Below are 24,893 nucleotides of genomic sequence, written 5' to 3'. Positions count from 1 at the left end.
GGGAGTTGGCTCCTTCCGGACCGGCAGGTCACTCTGGGCCTCATGCACATTTCCCTGGTTTGAAAATTACCCTCCCAGCAGCTGGCCCTGCCTCTCTACTCTGAGAAGCAGCTGATGCCACTTTTGTTCTCCCAACTTCACAGTCTGGGTTTGAATAAAGGCTCAGTTCCCAGGAGAATTCTGAGACACTCTGTCTTCACAGGTGGCAAGGAATGACTTAAGTTTAAGAAAAATGGAGACACTCACTGGTCCCTGACATTTAAAAGCACCATATCCACCGTTTCTCCTTTTTCCCTCCATGCCTGAGGATCACTTAGGGAAACTGGTGTTTAGAATTGCAGTGTTTTGGAACTAGATTCTTCAAGATCCCTCCAGAACTCGGTTTTTCAGTGTGGCCTGGAGACCAGCCCCTCAGAACCACTTGGGATGCTTGTTCAAAACGCATCAAAATGCATATGCTTGGCTCCACCCAGGCCCCGTGAGCTGGAACTGGGAAGGGATGTGGGGGCAGGGGGGTCTGCCTTTTGAACAAGCTCCTCAGGTAATATAGTTTGAGAACAATTACTCTAGAACTTCTGGAATTACAGCCTGATAAACTGTGGGTTCTGAGTCAGAGAGACCTGCCATGGTTGGACATGGCAAGACCTTGGTGTCCATGTGTCCTCAGATTCCTTCTCAAACACCATTTTCCACCCTCCAGCCTAAGGCCCAGTTTGATCCATTTAGCTAAGTCCAGCCAGTTCAGTACCACCTTCTCTAGGAAGCCTCCCGGGGATGGCTCTATGGAGAATAACTCCTTCTGTCCTCTGCTCATCCTTCCCCCTGTTCTGCTGGGAGCACGAGTCTAGGTCTGTCCTCAACTGGGAGTCAGGGCACTACCACACCCAGAACTCATGCACACAGGGAAGCAGGCTGTGAGCATCTCAGAACACAGCACACAGTGCAGTGAGATGGTTATCAGCACCAGGCTCGAATCCTGCCTCAGTCATGGACCAGCCACGCAACACTGGGAATACTATAGAAGACACTTACAGGGACGCTGTGAGGCATGAGAAAAGGAATGTGTCTGACCCGGGGCACAGCACCTTATAAAGGACAGCTGCTGGTGCTGTTACTATTAGATGATGCCAGCCCAGGGCTACGGGCTGGCTTCCTTGCCTGCCTAGGTCCCTGCCCATGTGCACAGGCTCAGGGGCAGAAGGTGGAAGGCTGCCCTCTCCCTGGAAGCCCAGCTTTGGTGAGGGACACAGCAGCCCTTCAGGGAAACCCTTGGCCACCATGACCAGGAGATAAAAACCCAGCTCTGAATCCCAGCTCAGATTCCTTGTTCTGCCCAGTGATTCACATAATAGCAGAACCAGACAGGATCAAAATGCTGCCTCAGAGCTGGTTGAGAGCTGCCATGCCAGCCCAGCCCGAAATCAAGGCCTCGGCTGCGGGCAGAAACCACCAGCCAGTGGAAAACCACCCCCGGTGAGCCGGCGTTCACAGTAAAACATTGACATCACAGGCTGGGCTCTGCACCAGGCGGGGCTGTGTTTATACACAGGCAGTGGGTCTCTGAAAGCTGTTCTGAATGCCTGTTGGTGACAAGGAGGCCCCCACCAGAGCTTCAGAAGGCCTCTAAGGGGCCCTCGTACATCCTGCCATCCCCAGACAGCAGGCCTGAGATGCGGAAAGAAAGGCCTCACCTCTTGCCTGGGGTCTTCGGCGAACCTCTGAATCACGTACTTCAGTTCCCTGGAAGAGACGAGGCGGCCGGAGTTACTGCCAGGGTCTGGAACTGAGTGGGAGGTGTGGGAAGGGGAGGGGATGGTGTCAAGGAAGAACGGGCCAGGGAGCTGGGCAAGCCGGTGGATCAGGGACGCGTGTCTCAGGAGAACTGCCAAGAGGAGCCACCACCGCCTCCCAGAATGCACGTGCCGCGGAGGGAAGACCTCAGGACAGAGGCCGTGCGTGCCAGAATGGAAGGAGGGCGGTGCCCAGACACTCACTTGGTGAACTTCTCATGGGCGAGGGCTCTGTAACAAAAACAGGGGAAAATACGGCGGTTAACAGAAGCGTCGGAAACAGCACAATGTTCCCAAGATTAACCTCTGGGGACGTCCAGACTTTCTGTCTGATTCAAAGAATGAAGAGGAATGTGAGTGAAATGCCAACATTTTGTCTCCGCTCAAAGCTCCAAAACAAAGGCCTTCTTTGAGGAGGCGGCAGATCAGAGCAACATGAACACACTGGGCCCCCCATTCCCGAAAGGTCCCTGTGCCCACACCTGTGAACAAGAGGGGCTAAGCTGCTGCCTGAGCACGTGTGGGTGCACGTGGGCTCCAGAGACCCAGGTGTGCCCATTAATTGTTCCACGATTAAGGCGGGCGGCACTCATTACCGCACACATCAGCGGCCATCGGGGACAATTCTTCTAAGCCAGTTGCCACAGCCAAGAGCGCCCAGGCCTACGGGGACAGGGACTGAGGCCAATGACATCACGACTCTGCTGAGACTGAGCGCCTCTTAGGAGTTGGATTTCTCCGGTCTCAAGTCCTGGGGACCCTCGGGGACTGGCCAGGCCAGCAAATGGGGCAATTACTGCGTGTAATGTGCCCTTACAGAGGCAGCATTTCATAAACACGCTTGGTAATCGGCTCCTCCGAGAGCCCCAGCCGCCTCCCGAGGCTGGCTCCTTGCAACCTCTCGAAAGAGACCTGGAGGCATTTCAGGGCCTGGTTATTTTGACAAAGCCTTCTCTTCAGGCCATTATCCACCAGACAGCGTTCTCTCTAGTTTCCAGTGATCAATTCAATATGGTGCTAGGGGCCGGCAAGAGAGAGGCAGAGGGTCTGTTTCTGGCCAGGTTTGCTGCAGAGCCTGAGCTGAGCGTTGTATCGGGCGTGATCAGAGCGCTTCCAGCATCTCAGTACGGCACAGCGAGCAATGCCACGCGCATTATCTTTTGATTCTTACTATCGCCCTCGGAAGAGGAGCGGCAGGTATTGCGGTTCCCATCTGGTGCATAATAAAAAACGCTAACTGCACGGCCTGCCAGGCGCCGTGGGGAGGGCTCTGTTTGCATTCTTAGCTCATGAATCCTTGTGACAATGCAGTCAATCAGGTCCTGCAATGTCCCTGTTCTCCTGAGTTCCCCATTTTCTGAGGGAAGATGTGCCTCCCCAGGAGTCCCACAGCTGAGGACGTGGCTGAGCTGGTACCGACGTCTCCAGGGTCTTCCCGCTGTGACTTGGCTTCCCCATAACGTGACTGGTCCCCCACTAAGGCCTTGGTGGACAACTGAGGTTTGTCTCACAGGTGGGAGGGCTCTGGGGATGCGCACGGGACTTACTCTTTGGGGAATGGAATGGGTTGAAGCAAACTGGCCAGAGACGGTCTCCAGTCATCATAGTCTGACCTAGAATGAGAGAGGGTGACAGTCAGCTTTGGTTGGGACAAGGAAAGGTTTACGGCACTGTTTTTGGTCCCAGATGGGCCAAAAGATGGGGTGAGAACCTGGCAGGGAGTCAGTGGCACTGACTCCTCCACCCACTTCCACCTCCAGGATGAACAAGTCAATGTTCTCAGCGTGGCCTCGAGGACTCACAACCCGGTCTGTGCAGAGACTTCCTCATGGCACCCGAGGGGATGAGCTGTCTATTCCCCAGGCTTCACAATGCCCTCTGAACCAAGGCTACGTGATCATTGTTCATGCCCTCTTTGGGACCATTAGGGGGTGTTTTAGGCTGAACTTTGCCCCCCATTCATATACTGAAGCTCTGCACCCCAGTACTTCAGAATGTGACTGTACTGGGAGATACAGCCTTTAAAGAGGTGATTAGGTTACAATGAGGCTGTAGACGGATGTCCTTAGAAGAAGAGGAAACACGGACACGCGGAGCAAAGACCAGCCAGGACTCGGCGAGACGGCAGCCATGTGCAAGCCAGGAGAGAGGCCTCCAGAGAAACCAGCCCTGCCCACACCTTGACTTCAGGGTTGTGCCTTCCTAAACTGAGAGAAATACGTGTTTGTTGAGTAAGCTACAAGGTCGATGGTACTTTATAGCAGTCCTAGCAAACTAATGTAGGGGGCTTAAGGCTGGGACCCTGGGGCCATTCTCACTTTTCTGTGATCAGAACTGAGAGGGAATTCTACAGATGGATTCATAAACAACAAACATTCTAAGCTGTTTGTTTGTAGTTTGGGTCAAACCTCCTATTTGTTGGATCCCTTTTTTTTCTTTTTTTAAGATTTATTATTTGAGACAGAGTCTTACTCCGTTGCCCAGGCTGGAGTGCAATGGCACGATCTCAGCTCACTGCAACCTCCATCTCCTGGGTTCAAGTGATTCTCGTGCCTCAGCCTTCCGAGCAGCTGGGATTATAGGCGTGCGCCACTATGCCCAGCTAATTTGTTGTATTTCTAGTAGGGATGGGGTTTTGCCATGTTGGCCATGCTGGTCTTGAACTCCTGGCCTCAGGTGATCTGCCTGCCTCAGCCTCCCAAAGTGCTGGGATAGGTCAGGTGTGGTGGCTCACACCTGTAATCCCAGCTGCTCAGGAGGTTGAGGCAGGATAATTGCTAGAACCTGGGAGGCGGAGGCTGCAGTGAGCTGAGATCACCCCACTGCACTCTAGCCTGGGCAACAGAGCGAGACTCAGTCTCAAAAAAATAAATAACTCAAAGTGCTGGGATTACAGGTGTGAGCCACCATGCCCGGCCTTGGTGGATACTTTTATTTTTGCTTTCAGACAACAGCTTTTCTTCTTTTCTAAGAGTTGATGCTAAATACCTAGGAATCCAACTTACAAGGGATGTGAAGGACCTCTTCAAGGAGAACTATAAACCACTGCTCAGTGAAATAAAAGAGGACACAAACAAATGGAAGAACATTCCATGCTCATGGATAGGAAGAATCAATATCGTGAAAATGGCCATACTGCCCAAGGTAATTTATAGATTCAATGCCATCCCCATCAACCTACCAATGACTTTCTTCACAGAACTGGAAAAAACTACTTTAAAGTTCATATGGAACCAAAAAAGAGCCCACATTGCCAAGACAATCCTAAGCCAAAAGAACAAAGCTGGAGGCATCACGCTACCTGACTTCAAACTATACTACAAGGCTACAGTAACCAAAACAGCATGGTACTGGTACCAAAACGGAGATACAGAACAATGGAACAGAACAGTGCCCTCAGAAATAATACCACACATCTACAACCATCTGATCTTCGACAAACCTGACAAAAACAAGCAATGGGGAAAGGATTCCCTATTTAATAAATGGTGCTGGGAAAACTGGCTAGCCATATGTAGAAAGCTGAAACTGGATCCCTTCCTTACACCTTATGCAAAAATTAATTCAAGATGGATTAAAGACTTAAATGTTAGACCTAAAACCATAATAGCCCTAGAAGAAAACCTAGGCAATACCTTTCAGGACATAAACATGTGCAAGGACTTCATGACTAAAACACTAAAAGCAATGGCAACAAAAGCCAAAATTGACAAATGGGATCTAATTAAACTAAAGAGCTTCTGCACAGCAAAAGAAACCACCATCAGAGTGAACAGGAAACCTACAGAATGGGAGAAAAATTTTACAATCTACCCACGTGACAAAGGGCTAATATCCAGAATCTACAAAGAACTTAAACAAATTCACAAGAAAAAAATCAAACAACCCCATCAAAAAGTGGCCAAAGGATATGAACAGACACTTCTCAAAAGAAGACATTTATGCAGCCAAAAGACACATGAAAAAATGCTCATCATCACTGGCCATCAGAGAAATGCAAATCAAAACCACAATGAGATACCATCTCACACCAGTTAGAATGGCGATCATTAAAAAGTCAGGAAACAACAGGTGCTGGAGAGGGTGTGGAGAAATAGGAACACTTTTACACTGCTGGTGGGACTGTAAACTAGTTCAACCATTGTGGAAGACAGTGTGGAGATTCCTCGAGGATCTAGAACTAGAAATACCATTTGACCCAGCTATCCCATTACTGAGTATATACCCAAAGGAGTATAAATCATGCTGCTATAAAGACACATGCACATGTATATTGATTGCAGCACTATTCACAATAGCAAAGACTTGGAACCAACCCAAATGTCCATCAATGACAGACTGGATTAAGAAAATGTGGCACATATACACCATGGAATACTATGCAGCCATAAAAAAGGATGAGTTCATGTCCCCTGTAGGGACATGGATGAAGCTGGAAACCATCATTCTGAGCAAACTATCGCAAGGACAGACAATGAACACCGCATGTTCTCACTCACATGTGGGAACTGAAAAATGAGAACACTTGGCCACAGGGTGGGGAACATCACACACCGGGGCCTGTTGTGCGGTGGGGGGGAGGGGGGAGGGATAGCATTAGGAGATACATCTAACGTAAATGATGATGAGTTAATGGGTGCAGCACATCAACATGGCACATGTATACATATGTAACAAACCTGCACATTGTGCACACGTACCCTAGAACTTAAAGTGTATAAAAAAAAAGAGTTGATGCTAATGACGGCGATAACAATGACAATAACAACAGCAGCTCCGATGTCACAGAGACTTTCTACACACACTGCATTACGCTAAGCGCTATACCTTAGTTCATTTACTCTTTACAAGAGCACAATAAAGTTAATGTGACTAACCCCACTTAACAGATGAGGAACTGGAGGCTCAGCAGTTCAAGGTCACACAGCTGTGGCATATGAGGAGTCAAATCCAGGCTTCTGTGACAGCAGAGCCTTGGTTCTCACCAGCCCTGAAAGGCCACAGCTGGGATCTTAGGAAAAGCCAACGCCTGCTTGGGTAAGGAAGGAGGGCTAAACCTCAGTTACAGCAGGTGTGGGAAGCACCGTGCTGTTCACCTGATTTCACTTAACCCTTTCATGAAAGAGCCTCCTTCCTGTGTGCAGGGCCAGTGGGAGGGGTCAGTTATCCACTCCGAGTCACCTACACAGCTAGGAAGGCGTAAAGCTGGACTCAGAACCAGGTATTTCAGGCTCTATCACACCATGGTGTGTGGTGAAGCCAGGCACCAGGGTGTCACCCCCGTCCGACCCTGGGAAGACCACTGTCCCACAACCGAACAGTATTAGCACTGCTGATAACGCAGATGCAATTTGCTCCGCGCTGCCTGCGCACCGGGGCTTGAAGCAAGGGCACTGCCTGTGTTCGCTCATGGGATCTGCGCAGAGGATCCTGTGTGGTGAGTCCAAATTACGGACAAGGAGCAGTATGGCAGTTCACTGACAGTGACCACAGGGCTGTGACACAGCCAGGCCACAGCAAGGAAGCAATAGCTTCGGGAGTTTCCTGAGGCCCAACAGGCTGCTTCCCGACCACCTACCAGCACAGCTTCATAAAGAGGGAGTTTTTTTGGCCAACTCTTGCCCCCAAAAGCTAGGAGCGTCCAGAGAACTCGCCGGCGTCTCAGTCTGAGTACAGATGGGCTTGTATCACACAGCAGAGCACTCACACACGGCCCCCAGAGACTGCAGTCATGACAACCTCCATTTTACAGACGAGGAAAGTGAGGCTCAGAGCTGTTTGTGATTTCCCACAAGTCACCAGCAAGTGGCTAAGATCTGACCTCAGGTGCTTCAAAGACCATGACCCGTCCTCTCTGCCCCAGCACCTGCACTGTGTTCATAACCAGTTCCCCCACCTGGGTTCCGGATCTCTCTGGCTGTAGGGACTCTGCGGAAAAACAAACCCAGAGGTAGTCAGTTCTTGCCTAAGTCAGGCCTGGGCACCTCTGAGGTCCCAGAGCTCAAAATCCTGACAGATAAAGTGAGGGGTGGCTGCTGGAGCAGTCCCCATCCGAATCGCAGAGCTGTCCCTGGTGCTCCCCAGCTTCTGACCATCTTGCGTCAGACCACCCCAGGGAGGGGCCCAGGTCTCACCTCTGCATCCCCATTGCTGGGCCCCGGGCCGGGTAGATGGCTGGTGCTTGGGAGGGGACTGCTGAACCCAAGACCCAGTGCACACTGGGACCAGGCCAATGACAGAGCCTGGGGCCTGTGATTGGCTTCAGAGCAGAAGGGATGTTGAGTCTCCATCTGGGGGACTAGCATGTGCCACCAGGTACCAAGATCGAATGGGATGCTGACTTAGATCCTGGCTTGGACTGGGGCAGGAGGTGGGATCTGAACCCTTGTCCAGTGGCCCATGTTGGGGAGGCGCTGCAGAGAGATGCCCCGCTGACACCTGGGCACCACCCATGGGAGAGGCCAGGGGGTGCTCAGACCCGGGCTGAGCAGAGGGGTGGTCCCGGGACCCCTACCCACATACAACTCACCACAGATACACTGTGTATCGGTTTGTGTGCTGTGTCTAACTGTGCCTTATACAGCAACAGGAGGAGATGCTTTTTTCACCAAGCACAAGTGTTCACTCCCATCAACAATGCGTGCTTTAGATCACCCCTGAGTGCAGGCCTTTCCTGCCTCACCTTCCTCCACATAAGCCCACGATAGAGTGGCAGCCTTCAGAACCCCAGTCATACCCTGGAAGCTTCTGAGGAAAGGCTCCGATGCCAGATGCGGAGAAAAGAATGACCAGGAAAGCCTGTTGCTTGAGATAAGTCCTGACAGTGATGCCAGCGGCCGCTCACTCACTGCCTACCCGACTTGCTCACTTAATCCCCAGAGCGGTACATGAGGGCAGAGGGCGCCGGTGAGGAAGCGGAACTCCATGCCTGGGAGGCAGATGAGGACTGAGGGCAGGTCCTCTAGACTGCAGTGCTTGAGGGCAGAAGGCCCAGGTGCGGCCTGCGGCGGGTCTCAGAGCTGCAGGAGCCTGAGGCCTGTCGTGTGCATGTCAGGATACGGAGACCCCTTTATGCCCCCGTATTCACACGCTCCCTTCTGAGGGGTCATCTGTTTTTGCAGCTAGCTTGTCTTCCCTCCAGAAGAATCACCTTCCTCCTTTCCTCCCACCCGTCCCTGGACTCGTGGTTTCCAGAAAATGGAAATGCAGTTGACAGCAAACCTCGTCTGCAGCGCCTGCCGCGTGCCATGTGCTCTCCAAGGGCTCCCCATGCGTCAGCCCATGCAACTCTCCCAGCAACTCGGCTGGGCGGGTACTCTTGGCACCCCCATTTTATAGGCAGGAAAATGGAGACACAGTGAGGGACTGCCCTGGCCCCAGGCCACACAGCTGGTGAGAGCTGGGATCTGAACCTGGGAGCCTGGCCCCAGTGTCTGTGCTCCACCCTCTCAATAACCATGTCTCACAAGGAGGGTGGCCCGGCTCACACCTGAGGAGGAGGATGATTTCCCTATATCACAAGGACACTGGTGGGCACATGGTAGCTCACGCCTGTAATCCCAGCACTTTGGGAGGCTGAGGCGGGAGGATTGCTTGAGGCCAGGAGTTCGAGACTGGCTTGGGCAACATAAAGAGATCCCATCTCTAAAAAGAAAAAAAAAGTTAAAAAAAAAAAAAAAAAAAAAGTAAGCCAGGCAGGTGGTGTGCACCTGTAGTCCCAGCTACTTGAGAGTCTGAGGTAGGAGGATTCCTTGAGCCTGCAAGTTCGAGGCTGCAGTGACCTGTAACTGCGGCACTATACTCCGGCCTCGGTGACAGAGTATCTCAAAATATGAAAGGGAGGGGAGCACTTAGGTTTTTTTTACTTTAAAAATAAAGCATATTCTATGTAGAAATGTCATGAAATGCAGAACTCTAAGGCGATTTGAAGTCACCCACAATCAGAGGAATCAGGGTCCCCAGGGGGGGCTATGAGCCCCAGCAGCAGGCCCGTGGTCACTTGTCACTCCTGAGCCTGTTCCGTGAACGTGAGCGTGGCCTGCACTCCCAGGTGCTCAGCCCAGTGGGAGACTTTGGCCTGTCTGAGGCAGGGTCTGGACAGAAGTCTCCTCCTCTGGGTCTCCCAGCCTAGGGCTCCGCTTCCTGGCAGCTCCCACAAGACCAAGAGGGGTGCAGGGGAAGGAGGGACAGGGCAAGTGGACTTCCTTGCCTTGGCCCAGACCAGCTTGGAAGTCTGTGACCCCAGTCTGACCGGTTGGTGGATGAATGGGGGGCGCTGGACAGAGGTTGTGGAGGAGATGAGGCTGGGTGTCCCCAGACTGGCAGGCCCATGAGGAAGGGAATGAAGAACCCTCTTGTGCATGGGCCTCTCTGTGGCAGGCCTCAGCACAGGACCCAGTGGCCAGCAGAGTCCCCGCCTCAGGACTGCCCTGGCTCTGGGCAGGCCTGCTATCCTAGGATGGGATGCCTCTGGCCATTGGGGCAGTCTCCCATTTGGCCAAGCCTTGCCTGAGATGGGAGGACAGGCAGCAGGCAGGGTGTGAGGGAACTGACTGCCCACCCAGGAAGGAGAAAAGAGGGCTGGGCCCTTCCCAGCTTGGAGGGAGGGGACGGGCAAAAGCAGGCAGGCGCCTGATGCATCCTGCTGACCCCAACATGCCTCAGGCATCAGGCACCTGCACATTTAACCCTCCCATGAATAGGGCCTTAGAACCCCCATTTCACAGATGAGAAACGGAGGCCCAGAGAGGTTCAGACACTTGTCAAAGGTCACAGAGCTAATGGGGGACACGTTGGGCCTGAACAAGGCTTTGTGAGTGCAAAGCCCGGGTCTCCCACCTCACGCAGGTCAGCTGGGATTTTAACCCAGTTCAGAAGATGCCACCTCAGCTAGAGCCCTGTGCTGCCCTGTGGACAGGATGCTTCCTGCCAGCCTCGCTGCTTTCTCTGACTCACAGAATCTCCTGCAAGGCACGGGCAGAACATGGCGGCCTCACGGCGGCCTGATGGTTGGGAAGGCACGGGGCATGAGAAGGCCCCTGTGGGGACACATTCAGACCACTTTGCTCCTGCTATGCAACGTCCAGAAATATCTGCTCCCTTGAAAGGCAAACCAGCTGGCCCGGGGATTTGAACCCAGTCTGAGAAACAGTGGCTGTTACCCCCGAGGCCGGAGGACCTCAGGAAAACTCCCTTTCTCTACACCTGTGCAGTCATCCCATCAGGGACCTTCCCAGGCCCCACAGCAGATCTGCTGGCCTTAAATGCTCCAGGGACCTTTGAGTTTCTACAGAGTTATCATGTGCTCCAGGAATGAGCAGTTTAAAGTTTCCAAACAGGCTGGGCGTGGTGGCTCACGCCTGTAATCCTAGCACTTTGGGAGGCCAAGGTGGGCAGATCACTTGAGGTCAAGAGTTCGAGACCAGCCTGGCCAACATGGCGAAACCCCGTCTCTACTAAAAATACAAAAATTAGCCGGGCTAGGTGGTAGACGCCTGTATCCCAGCTACTGGGGAGGCTGAGGCAGGAGAATGGCTTGAACCTGGGAGGCAGAGGTTGCAGTGAGCTGAGATGGCGTCATTGCACTGCAGCCTGGGCGAGAGAGTGAGACTCCATTGCAAAAAAAAAAAAAGAAAAAGTAAATACATATAAGAAAGAACTACCTAGAAGAATCAAAGACCTTTTAAAAATTACAAAACAGGCTGGGCACAGTGGCTCATGCCTGTAATCTTTGGGAGGCTGAGGTGGGCAGATCACTTGAGGTCAGGAGTTCGAGACCAGCCTGGCCAACATGGCAAAACCCCATCTCTACTAAAAATACAAAAATTAGCCAGGCTTGGTGGCAGTCGCCTGTAATCCTAGCTACTGGGGAGGCTGAGGCAGGAGAATGGCTTGAACCAGGGGGACAGAGGTTGCAGTGAGCGGAACTACTGCAGGTAATACAGGATGTCCCCTGGCCCTGCCTCCCGGTCATTAAGACAACCCCAAATTCATCTGCATTTCCCTGAAGTTCCCCGAGGGAGGGGCCTCTTCCAGCTGAGCTGCAGCCCATCAAGGCCTCTTTTAAAATCTAATGTTTGCAAAGAGTCCCGAGCCGTCGACGGGAGCCGATCAGAAGCGCGTCCTACCCCTGTGGCCCCAGTGTGCCACGGCTCCCACACTCTGCCCATCTGAGCTTTACAGCAGCCCCACTGAGCGCTTGATGTCACTGCTCTTAGCACTTGGCAATACTCAGGTTCAGAGGGACTGGCATTTGGCATAGAGTCTGGCCTGGCGTAGGTATACAACAAAAGCTGGATAAAAGAATGAATAAACAGGTGGATAAATGAAGGTGTGAATCATACATAGGTGCCCAGCAGGAAAAGAGCTGGACTCCAAATGACTACAAATCCCAAAGCTCTTCTTCGCCTCCCGAATCCATGTTCTTTTCATCACCTCACCCCTCCTGCGCCTCATGCGGTGATTTTTTTCAGCATCAACCTCGACCTGCATTTGGAATAGTTTTCCTTTTCAAGGATCTCCAGGACATTTTTGCAACTTAGGTTACTTTTCAAAAGTGTCAAATTCTAATGATGCAGGGGCCTTCCTATGGGAACGCGAAGCAACTGATCAGGGCCTGCGCCCCACTACCCCTGCCCCCTGACAGTGGAGCGGGAAACACTGACCTGTGCACCCTGGGACCTGCACTGCCCTCTCCGATGGATGTGGTTCGCCCCACTGGGCCAAGGCTCTAAGCGTGCCTTCCTGAGCCCCGCCTGGCAACGCCCTTTTTAAGACTCTTCAATTCCACATAAAGTCATCTTTTTTTTTTTTTTTTTTTTGGAGATGGAGTTTCGCTCTTGTTGCCCAGGCTGGAGCGCAATGGCGTTATCTCAGCTCACTGCAACCTCCGTCTCCCGGGTTCAAGCGATTCTCCTGCCTCAGCCTCCCGAGTAGCTGGGATTATGGGCATGGGCCACCATGCCCGGCTAATTTTTGTATTTTTAGTAGAGATGGGGTTTCTCCATGTTGGTAAGACTGGTCTCGAACTCCCGACCTCAGGTGATCCGCACGCCTTGGCCTCCCAAAGTGCTGGGATTACAGGTGTAAGCCACCGAGCCTGGCCTCTTCTTTTTTTTCTTTATGTGTAACTCTCATTTGGGCAGCACTTCAATATTGATAATAGCAGTTCACACTTTTATTATTGAGATGGAGTCTCGCTCTGTCACCCAGCTTGGAGTGCAGCGGTGCAATTGTGGATCACTGCGACCTCTGCCCCCCGGGGTTCAAATGATTCTCGCGCTTCAGCCTCCCGAGTAGCTGGGACTACAGGCGCCCACCACCACACCCAGCTAATATTTGTATTTTTAGTAGAAATAGGATTTCGTCATGCTGGCCAGGCTGGTCTTGAAGCCTCAAGTAATCCACCTGCCTCAGCCTCCCAAAGTGCTGGGATTACATGTGTGAGCCACCGCACCAGGCTGATAACAGCAGTTTACTCTTATCAAGAACCGGAGGCTAGGCCAGCACCAGAAATCTCCAACATCCCTGAATTCTCATGCAGTCCTCCGAGAAGATAAGCATTTTACAGACAAGAAAACTGAGGCCCAGAGGAGCCAACAACACTGGCCACAGTTCCACAGCAGCTCAGGCCCACGGCTGCATTTCCACAATGCTAGGATGCAAGCTTCCTGCAATCCAGGTGTGCAATGAATGCCATGTGGCTTTTCTCTCTCAAAGCACTGTTACTGAATCAATGATGCATCTCGCCCTCAATAGTATGGTCAAGCGGCAGGAACATGGCTGCATCATAAATGGCAGCTACTCCCGTTGGCCAGGTGTTCACCTCGCAGAGGTGTCTGCTCTGTGCCAGGCACTCAGGGCTGGCCCCTCCCATCTCTTTGCCAATGCCAGACGCAGCCATACTTGCGCCACCTCCCAGCATGGGACCGGAGGCTCAGAGAGGATGACCAACTGTCCAAGGTCACAACTAGTATGTGGCACAGGTGAGACTTGAACCTAGCATGGTCTGATTCTGAGTCTGTGCCTTTCCTGACGTATCTCACTTGGGAGCCCTTTGAGCGGCTGGGGTTGTTTGGATCCAACCAGTTTGAAGCCTCCAATGAGCTAGCAACTTAAGCAGGCTGCTGGGTGTGAGGAGGAAAGTTGTTGGGAAAATACAGTTATCAGGCCCAAATTGTGTTGAGCTCCCCAAAGTGGAAGAGGCTGCCGGAAGCATAATCCCATTTTGTGGAGGGCTTGGGGATGGGCGTGAGCTGCTCCTCTGCGTAGCCCCATCGGGAACCCCTCCCGGTTTGCCCTGACTGTCCTGGGCCCTTGGCGATGGCCCTGACCCCCACCTGCACCCTGGCAGCTGGGTGATACGGGCAGGCAGGGGGTCTGGACGCAGATGGGGGATAACAGAGCCCTCATTCATGAGCAGGTTTATGAAGAAGGAAAAAATGTGTGTCAACTGCGTGATGAAACTCAAACCCTTAGTGCTTAATGAGAAATCGGAGTCAGGCCCAAAATAGCAGAAGGCCCAGGAGCTCACGGTGTTTGCAAAAACCAGCTGGAACTGGTGAGCTGGAGTGGACAGCAGGGCCAGTCTCTGGCCTGGAGGCTTCTACCTCCATCAGAGCAGGGAGCCCCCTCCAAAAATCCGGGGAGGTGCCCTAACCCGGCTGCCGCTGGGAGAGCTGGCACCCTTCTTTGCCTTGAAGACACTCAGGGCTGCGACGTGTTCTTGGAGTCACTCTCTTAGTGGGATCTGGAATTCCACTTGGCTGAGGGCGGAGGTCACTGAATGTGGTTATGCCCTCGCCTGACCTCTGCTGCTGGGACCACGAGGCGGGGCTGGTCCTGAACCCCTGGGCACACCCCACCCTCTCCTCTCCGGGGCCAAAGCCAGGGCAGAGGAGGCTATGTGGGGACGCTGCCTCCACGATCTCCTTCAAACCAGCAGCAGCCACCTTGTGAACGTGTGTGTGCATGTTCACCTTCGCAGACACCACAGGCCTCGCTAGCAGAGCACAGGGGGCACCCCAGGGTGCCTCCCAGCCATTTCTCCAGCTCACCAGGCCCTCAGAAGCTGCCCTCTGTCCCTCCAAACCCTGAGCAGGCTCCAGGAGCAACACACACATGACAGAATGACCAAACGCTGCCCAGCTGCGTGACGACACAGGGGCTCAGGGAAACCCCACCCACCCACACAGACAACACCCCAGGCACCGGGCTTCTGAGTGGCCTCCCTGCAGACTGAGGGCCCCGGGAACCCTGGCTCTAGACAGGCACCATGCATTGGTTAAATGTGACAACACAGTCATACCCCCAACCCCTCCGAAAAGTCCAGCAACCATAAGCAGCTGCATCTGAAAATGCCTGTCTCTGGATTCAAAGCTCCTGAGAGTGGGGCAGAGCTTGTTCCGAAAGGAAGGAGTTTGTGGAGCGAGAAAGGGGGAGGTGTCTGCTGAGTGTCTGCAGACCTGAGCTTGCCTGTGGAACCACATGACTCTGTGGAGGGCAGAAGGGAACAGTCAATGAGGTCCCTCAAACCGGGGCTCCGGGAACTAGGTGCTCACGGGTTTGAGATGTGTCAGGTGGAGCGTGTGGATGGCAAGGCCGGAGAGACCCTTAGGGGTCAAGGATTAAGAACTGTACTCCCCTCCACCCTTGAGTCACACAATTGAGGTTCAGGCAGGGGGAGCGACAGGCACAGAAGGAGCCAGCTCAGAAGCCATACCACCCGGAGCAGCCCCAGGTCCACGGGTCTCCTACACCCACACCCAGGCACACACAACACCAATGCGCACACACATACACCCAGGCACACGGCACAAATACGCACAGCCACATACCCAAGACAGACTCACACACTCCTGCACATGACCTGTCACTCACTCAGACACACGCATATGCACAGATACTCACATCCCAAAGACAAGTGGCGTGCATGGCTCACACAACACACACATACATGGGCTCATGCACATACCTGCAAACGTACACAGAGAAACACACATGCTCTCTAACCCTAGAGCACAAATGGTTATACCCACATGCATGCAGTCACAGCCACTCGTGAACAAAACTAGCCCAAGTGCCTAGACACACCACTCCTGTGCATTTAACACACACACACACACACACACACATCCCTAGAGAGAAATCCACATGCATGCCCACACCCATCTCTCCTATAAACACACACACTCGGCAGACCACATGTGCTGTCGCACCCATGGCTGTTCAGGCACACAAAGACACTCACAAGCTCGGAGGATCCCACACACCCAACACAGTAGAGATGTCCACACACTCAAAGACACACTTGGGCACCCTTGTGCTCCTGCACACCCTGGCAGATGCATCCAGATCCTCACACACACACAAACTCGTGCAGACATATGTACACATGTATGCTTGGGCATGTACCTTACACATGTACCCAGGCACTCAAGCATAGAGGTACAAAGCCATGCATGTACCCCGTGTGTGTATACACACACCATATGTTCACAGACACACCACCACAGCCACCTGTGCACACACCGTGTGCCTCACCCACTTGTACATATGCACCCTATATGCCTGTACTCACAGCCACACTTGTGCTTATGCACACTCTTGCACACACCAGCTCGTGTGCACTCACACACAAGCCACTCTACCACGCCCGGCCCTGCGTAGCTCGAACCAGCAAACACAACCACACCCAGCAGCAAAGCCCAGTCTCCTCCCACCAGCCCCGGGGGCGGGCACACGGGGGGCACTCACAGCAGCTTGAGGATTTCCACGTAGCAGCCGAGCGTGCGGTCGGCCTGGGGGCCCAGCTCGATGCTCATGGTGCTGCAGGCGGGGCTGACCATGAGGCAGTCGATGAGGTTGGGCTCGCTGTCGTTGCCTGCGCTGGCCGTCAGCGCCGGCTTGGCAGTGCTGGTGCGTTCCACCTCCACGTGGATCTCACTGGAGGCCACGACCACCGACTTGAGCCGGGCCTCAGACAGCGTGGCTTCCTGAGACACCAGGTCCGGGCTGGGGTGCAGAAGGCGCAGAGGTAAAGTGGGCTTCCGGTCGCACGGCTGCTGGCAGCCATTCCGGATTTCCTTCAGGCTTGGGGAATTGTCGCGGCTGGGGGAAGAGGCGGGAGAGGGCACGTGAGTACAGGCACCATTCATGATGCACCATGACCCACCAGACTAAAGGCCTCCCTGAACCCCAGGATGAGGCCAAAATGTAATACTATCATCATTCCTGTGCTACAAATGAGGAAACTGAGGCTCAGCCTGGGTGCGCGGCTTGCCCAAGGTCTAGACAAGAAGAGGTGGGGATGGCAGCCCAACCCAGGTTGCCTGTCTTTACAGCCCATGCTGTCACCCCAGCACATAACAGGTGCTCAATAAATATTTGCTGACTGACTGAGTGGATGCTGATCTCCACATGACAGCCATAAGGCTCTTGGCGTTCTCCTCCACCAAAATGCCACTGGCCACTTTCTTGATAAGCCAATGGGATCTACTATTTTGCTTTTAGTTGCTTCCTGCAGTCTAACTGCCCTCCAATCCCTGACCTCATGCCACAATGTCCTCCAGGACTCTGCTCTCCTGCCCCCAAGCCCAGCCAAGTGAGCAAGCTCAGTATCTGCCCTCCTCCTGGGAACCTACTTCAATGGGATCCCAAACCCCAGAATTCCAGTCTGGGCCCTGGAGTCTAGCCCTCCTGTCTGCGGAACCCCCACTCCTCCTGGGTAACCCTCCAGGCACAGCATCTTTAACTGCCCAGAGGAACAGAAGCCTGCACAAGGTGTTAACATGTGTTAACTCAGAAAGGGGCTCTATGGCACTATTAATCTCATATTTGTTAGGGAAACGCTGGGCAAATAAGATGAAATTAGGCCTCTTAATGGCAGGACTTGTCAGAGCCTTGACCTGGTTAAAGCCCCTCCTCTGACTGCTTCCCAAGGTGCCCAGTTGCCTGGGAGGTGCATTATAAGGGACAGTAGTACCATCAACGGGTTCCTCTGCTGGTGCCCATGGGCCGGCAAGGTGCTAAGTGCAGTCACACAGATGCTCACAGACATCACTGAACAGTGATTCAGACTGTCTCCGTGCCACAGGTGAGGAAAGACAGTTTCAGAAGTTAAATGATCTACCCCTAATTAAACAGCCCATGAGTCGACGGAGATGGGATTTGAAGCCAGATCTCCTGGATCCCAAAGCCCAGGATCCTCCTAACTATGCTGGCTTCCAAGGTCCCCTAAGATCTGTGCAGGTCACCTCCTCCAGGAAGTCTTCCTTGATTTCTTCCTGCTACTCTTGCCCTTCCTACCCTCGAACTCCTCCTAAATCAAAGCTTTCCACCCCTGGCTGGACACCAGGATCCCCTGGGTACACTTCCAAACATCCCAAAGCCCAGTTAGACAGGAATCTCCAGGATGGGACCTGGACATGAGTAATTTTTAAGGCTCCTCGTGTGTGGTCAAGGTTGAGATCCACTAATCCAAGACTTCGAGCACAACGGCAAGATTGAAAACAGCTGCTTGTCTAATCCTTCCCCACATGTGCCACAGGCATGGGTCCTGTGCCTCTAAAGGGGCTCCCAGGCTTGAGGATAGGGCCACACTGCTGGCATTCTGTTTGGGGAATTGTTGCAGCTGGAGGAAGGGGTGGGAGGGGGCACGTGAATAGCCCCTCCAAGGGCTGTGTGCAGAACTTGAACCCCATGCACAGGAAGGGTCTGAATGTATCCAGCACATGCCAGGAAGCAAGCCTGAGCTGAGCCCACCAAGGGTGTTTAATAACTACACTTTCAGCTTTGCTGGGGGAAATAAACAATCCATCGGCTAAAGTCCGAGAATTCTATCGTTGATAACAACTTGTGTGTGGTCTGTGATGGTGGGAGACCTAAATTCTTTGGTCCAGATCTGATTTGCTCCCCAACTGCTCAACACTGCATTTCTCTTTGTTTGCCGTTGCTGGGTTTTAAAAGTGGATTTTCAAGGCTGTTTGGCTCAGATTGGTGATTTTCAAGAGAGCCACGCTAACCTGGGTCAAGTTGTCTGTTCTTTTCAGTGTGAGTACATTGTGTACATTTGCCCACCGAGAGCACTGTGGACGGCCTAGAGGACATGACGGGCTTTATCTTGAAGGCACTGGCTGAGGGGGCGTCATGGACCTGAGCCCACGAAACATGTTGGCAGCAATGTGCTTCTCTGGGTGATATCCAGGAAACTTATGGCATCAGCTGGAACCTAAGCTACTGTGGGCTCCGAGCGGGCTCAACACAGCTAAGCCAGGGTGGGCACAAGGCAGCAGGCACCATCTCACCCTCGCCATGCCTCCACACTGGCATCTCCTTGCCACAGCCACCTAACAGTTCCCCAGGGTCATGCCTGCCCCCTACTCCATCCTCCTCACACCAGCAGCCAGAGGGGAATGGAACTGAAATCCCATCACGTCCCTTCTCCACTTACGACCCACTGTGGACTCTCCAATGTTCCCAGGATAAAAGTTCTGCCACTGAAACCCAGGACAGCCCTGCTACTTACAGAGTGATCCCCAGCCCGCAGCTTCGCCTGGGAGCTTGTTAGACAAGCAGAGTCTCAGGCCCCACCCCAGACCTGCTGAATCCGAATCTGCATTTTAACTCCAACCCCTAGAGAGTCCCAGGCACCAGGAGGTTTGAGAAGCTGCCTATTCATGGCCCAGCACTGCTTTCCTCTCCAACTCCATCTTTTGCTTCCCTTTCCTTCTCTCTGCTCTAGTCACACTGGATTTCCTTCAGGTCTTCCCCTGCAGGGACCTCCATATTCAGCGTGCAGCAGAATGACTTGTGGAGTTTGTTTAGAATGCAGACTCCTGGGCCATACACCAGAAATGTTGCAGCCAGGAATCTATTTTCAAGCAGTCCAGGTGATTCTGAAGTAGTGGTTCAAGGACCCGTAGATACGAAAACATTGTAGACAGGCAGGGTGGCTCACCCCTGTAATCCCAGCACTTCTGGAGGCTGAGGGGGGCATTTCACTTGAGGCCAGGAGTTTGAGACCAGCCTGGCGAACATGGCGAAACCCCATCTCTACTAAAAATACAAAAAAATAAAAAAAATAAAAAAAAAATTAGCCAGGTGTGGCAGTGCACACCTGTAATCCCAGCTACTTGGGTGGCTGAGGCATGAGAATTGCTTGAACACAGGAGGCAGCGGTTGCAGTGAGGAGAGATTGCGCCACCGCACTCCAGCTTGGGTGACAGAGTGAGACTGTTTCCAAAAAAAAACCCAAAAAACAAAAACAAAAACACTGTGACGAATGGCACCTTCACCCATCACTGCCAGGCCTTTGCCCATGTGGTTCTCTCCCTCGGTCACCCTCTTCCTGCTTCTTGCCTGGAGAACAGCCAGGAGGTATTAACGTAAATATCACCTCCCCAAGGCTCCTTCCAAAAACGGATGCCAGGGTCATCCTAATTAAATCAGAATGGCACTGGGAGGGTCCTGGGCACTCTTTTGTTTCTTTCTTTCTTTCTTTTTTTAAATTGACATATAACCCAAGGTACGCTGGTAAATGTCTAACAACCAACTCTCCAAAGAAAGAAGCCCTGATCTGGCTGGGTGCGGTGGCTCACGCCTGTAATCCCAGCACTTTGGGAAGCCGAGGTGGGCAAATCACCTGAGGTCAGGAGTTCGAGACCAGCCTGGCCAACAAAGTAAAACCCCATCTCTACTAAAAATACAAAGATCAGCCAGGTGTGGCGGCCCACACCTATAATCCCAGCTACTCAGGAAGCTGAGGCAGAATAGCTTGAACCCAGGAGGTGGAGGCTGTAGTGAGCCAAGACTGTGCCGCTGCACTCCAGCCTGGGCGACAACAGCGAAGCTCTGTCTCAAAAAAAAAGAAGAAGCCCTGATCTGCAGTGTTTGCCAATTTCTTTGGTGTAAATACTCACCACAGCTACTTCAAGCTACCAATATGATATCATTACAGAACTGGGAAGGGACGTGTTCCCAAATGTAACGCGTGAGCTGGCTCCTGCACACTCTGGGTATAACTTAAATACTGTAGGCCAGGCACGGTGGCTCACGCTTGTAATCCCAGCACTTTGGGAGGCCAAGGTGGGTGGATCACGAGGTCAGGAGATTGAGACTATCCTGGCTAACATGGTGAAACCCCATCTCTACTAAAAATACAAAAGTGCAGGCCTGACACTACCCTCTGGCTTCCGTTTTCTCCTCTTTTTGCCTCACTGTGCTGTCAGCTCCAGAACAAGCCCTTGGGAATGAGCAGCCTCCCATCTCCACATTCTGGCCCCTGGAGTCCCTGCACTTCTTTCTGATCAGGGAAGTGATTCAAGGTGGGACATGATCCCCTTTGAACATCGGGACCTGAGGCTGAGGGCATTAAAATAGTCACCCTCTCTCATGCCCTGCTGCAAGAAAACAGCCCCTGATTTATCAAATGCCCTTTCCTGCCCCTTCCCAAGAACTCAGCAGTATGGCATATTTGAGAAGTCCCCCCTGTACAGGTATTCAGTGACTCCGAATGCTCTACCACCTTCATTTTGAGAAAAGACTGAAATACCCTCCTGCCATGTCCCCAGCTCTGGTGGGGTCTGGACTCATGTTGGTCTCCTTGGAGTTGTGTAGTGTACCACCTGAACAACTGGGTGGCTGCAGCAGAGACCACTGTGTTCTGCATGTCACACCCTCTCCAATGACACCAGAGGTCACTGCAGAAAGTTCCCCATAAACTAATGGCATCTGCATCAGTCTGCATCCCAGGAGCAGTCCTCAGCCAGCAAGGGATGGGAGCTGGTGAGTGACTACCCCAGCACCGCCAGCCTCGGCAGAGCAACTCTCAGCAGAGCAACTCTCAGTGTGTTCCGCACAGCCTCCTGGGGCACAGTGGGAGTGCATGCCAGCTGACTGGTCACCTGCTTGCTTACTTGCTTATTTATTTATTTATTTATTTTTGAGAAGGAGTCACACTCTGTTGCACAGGCTGGAGTGCAGTGGTGTGATCTCGGCTCACCACAACCTCCGCCTCCCAGGTTCAAGCTATTCTCCTGCCTCAGCCTCCTGAGTAGCTGAGTACAGTCGTGTGCCACCATGCCCGGCTAATTTTTATATTTTTTTAGTAGAGACTGGGTTTCACCATGTTGGCCAGGCTGGTCTCGAACTGACCTCAAGTGATCTGCCCGCCTTGGCCTCCCAAAGTGCTGGGATTACAGGTGTGAGCTACCGTGCTCAGCCTCACCTGCTTATTAATTCATACTTTACTGATGTCCTCCCTTCCCTGTCCCCCAGTGTTTCCTGGGACTACTTTCCTAGGACGCCACTTCCACCCAAATCCTGGTCTTGGAGTTTCCTTCTGGAGGCTCCAAAGCCAAGTGGTGGCCCTGCCTCCCCAACTCTTCCGGTCACTTGCTACCCCACCATTCGGTTTTATTGCTCGCACGGTTTTTCTTACCCTCTGACATGATTTTGCACATTTACTTGTACATGATCTCTTCCTGGTACAATGGAAGCCCCAAGAGAGCATGGAATTTGCGATCTTGCTCACTCTCCAGCACTGAAATTGTGTCAAGCACATAGCAGGTGTACAAGAAAAACAGGTGCAGTGGCTCACGCCTGTAACCTCAGCATTCTGGGAGGTCAAAGTGGGAAGACTGCTTAAGCCCAGGAGTTTGAGACAAGCCTGGGTAACATAGCAAGATCCTGTCTTTACAAAAACAATTTTAAATATTAGCCATGAGTGGTGGCATATGCCTGTGGTCCTAGCTACTTGGGAGGCTGAGGTGGGAGGACTGCTTGAGCCCACAAGTTTGAGGCTGCAGTGAGCTATGATTGCACCATTGTATTGCAGCACAGCCTAAGTGACAGAGTGAGACCCTGTCTCAAAAAAATAAAATAAAACCATGCAAACCATGGGCAAAAGACTGTGTTCTAAAAACCAAGACTAGACAGGATAAACCTTACTGTCAACCCTTGTCCCCAGCACACGAGCACATATTCACACCTCCATGTGCACACACGTACACACAGTCACATGTATGTGTACAGTTCACACATGCATTTGCATATCCATGTGCACACATTCATACACACACACCAGTGTGTCATACCTCTCCAGTGCTGAGAGATCTTCAGCAGAAAACATCTGTCCCTAAAGCCATGCAGCTCTAACAGCCTTGCAGTTGTGGTGCTGAGTCAGTGCTTGCTTTTTCAGCATCTCTGGGTTCTGGACCCATGAATCAATGGGCCCAGCGGAACTGGCAAACACACCATGAGGTCTGCCCAGTAAACAGCCACTCCACCTCTCCGGCCCGGTCAGTTCTTAGTGACTTTGCCCATGATGGGGGTGGCAGTTTGCCCCTCCCAAGCCCTCGGGGTGGCGGTGATTCAGCAACTGACCTGTTGATGAACTCTTCATAGCAGGAGTAGATGGCAGCCAGGCACACGGCCACCAGGTTGGGCAGGACCCGGGGGTGGGGGCAGTGCCCTGTGGGGCCATGCATGCTGGAAAAAAGCAGAGGGCCAGGGTGAGAAGCCTGCAGGAGTGGGGCCCATGGACAGGGGAAGGGGGACAAGGGAGGGGTGCTGCACAGGCACGGGGCTGCCCGCTCTGCCAGCACCGCTTGGGAGGGCTCTGAGAGCCTTCACTGCAATTGGTGGCACCAGGACTTGGGTCCTGGCTGTGCCACGTGCAGGCAGCAGAAGGCAAAGCTCCCGGCTGTGGACTCCGGATCAAGGGTTCCCAGGTTCAAACCCCTGAGTGGCCTTGGAAACCTCCTAAACTCTCTACCCTGTTTCTGCAGCTATAAAATGAGGATAGCAGCCCCCTCCTCAGTGGGGTACAGTGAGGACCAAATTTTCTAATTCACAGAGAGACCTAGCAAATGGTGGCCATACGTCCTGGGACAGTCATGCTTACACCTGGTGGTTCGGGAATAATTATTCCTAACACCTCACTTTACTTTCAAACATGTCCTGCTTTGGAAGAAAAATGATGAGGGTAATTTTGGCTTAGCATAGAGTCAGCAACATAGTCACTTTGACTAAGTGCCACTAATTATTCCTTGTCATGGCTATTTTGGTGGTCCTGAGGATAACACCTGTACCATTTCTGTGAAGCTGTCATCGAGGCTGCAGTCACTAAGAATGGCCTAACCTGACAAGATTTTGCAAACCACAACTGGGTGGCGTCACCAGGGTTCTGGCATGAGGGCATGTCACAAAGCCACCCTCAAACGGCTTCGTGAGTTCCAAGTGAGCATGTTTAGGAAATACGTAGCTTCAAAACTTGTTTAAATGGGTTACTGTGATGTTCTTAAAACATGAGAAGAGTCTGGGGGCAGTAGTTCACGCCTGTAATCCCAGCACTTTGGGAGGCCGAAGCAGGCGGATCACCTGAGGTCAGGAGTTCAAGACCAGACTGGCCAACACGTTGAAACTCCATCTCTACTAAAAATAGAAAAATTAGCCAGGAGTCGTAACATGTGCCTGTAATCCCAGCTACTTGGGAGGCTGAGGCAGGAGAATTGCTCGAACCCGGGAGCTGGAGGTTGCAGTGAGCCGAGATTGAGCCACTGCACTCTGGCCTGGGTGACAGAGCAAGACTCCATCTCAAACCAAACAAACAAACAAAAAAGATGAGAAGAACAAGAATGATGACAGCTTGGCCTGACACGAGACTTCCGCAACATTCTCCATGTGTTGTGTCTCCTACTCACTGGAGCATCACACTAACTGAGCGAGGGGTACTATGGTTCTTGTGTTACAGATGAGGAAACTGGAGCACAGAGAGAAAATTTAAAATTAAACAAAGCAAAAGCAACCCCCCTCCCCCCCCCAAAAAAAAACCCCGAAACACCAACCCCAAGCACCAAAAGTGAGTAAGAGCAAGAACATTTGGCTTCCTCTTGGTTATGTTTAAGGGGTGACTGTTCAAGCACCCGACGATGATGCTCTGGGACCACCAGGGGTGGGACTGAGTCCTAAACATGTGGCACCTACAGCCCGAGGGGTTGTGGGACCTGAGGAAACAGCAGTGTTGTTGAGGTCCACTGTGTCTGAGTTCCTATCGGGCACCGTGCAGTGGGCTAGGGGCTTCCTCATAGAGGGAGTCTTCATTTA

General features: G+C 52.6%; 1 protein-coding gene across 4 annotated transcripts in view; it reads right to left on the bottom strand.

Moving 5' to 3' along the window:
• Positions 1–24,893, bottom strand: part of CMIP (c-Maf inducing protein) — a 269,517-nt gene that overhangs the window by 17,947 nt on the left and 226,677 nt on the right. For all 4 annotated transcript variants that reach the window (XM_054452582.2, XM_063654131.1, XM_054452584.2 and 1 more), the window contains 5 exons: positions 23,172–23,276; positions 16,545–16,898; positions 3,338–3,403; positions 1,995–2,021; positions 1,692–1,740 (listed from right to left, as the gene is read on the bottom strand). In XM_054452582.2, coding sequence (XP_054308557.1) covers positions 1,692–1,740; positions 1,995–2,021; positions 3,338–3,403; positions 16,545–16,898; positions 23,172–23,276 — 601 coding nt within the window. The remainder of the gene's footprint in view (positions 1–1,691; positions 1,741–1,994; positions 2,022–3,337; positions 3,404–16,544; positions 16,899–23,171; positions 23,277–24,893) is intronic.

The sequence above is a fragment of the Pongo pygmaeus genome, chromosome 18 (assembly GCF_028885625.2).
Source record: "Pongo pygmaeus isolate AG05252 chromosome 18, NHGRI_mPonPyg2-v2.0_pri, whole genome shotgun sequence".
In the NCBI taxonomy this organism is placed as follows: domain Eukaryota; kingdom Metazoa; phylum Chordata; class Mammalia; order Primates; family Hominidae; genus Pongo; species Pongo pygmaeus.
This window is presented reverse-complemented; position numbering and strand designations above follow the sequence as displayed.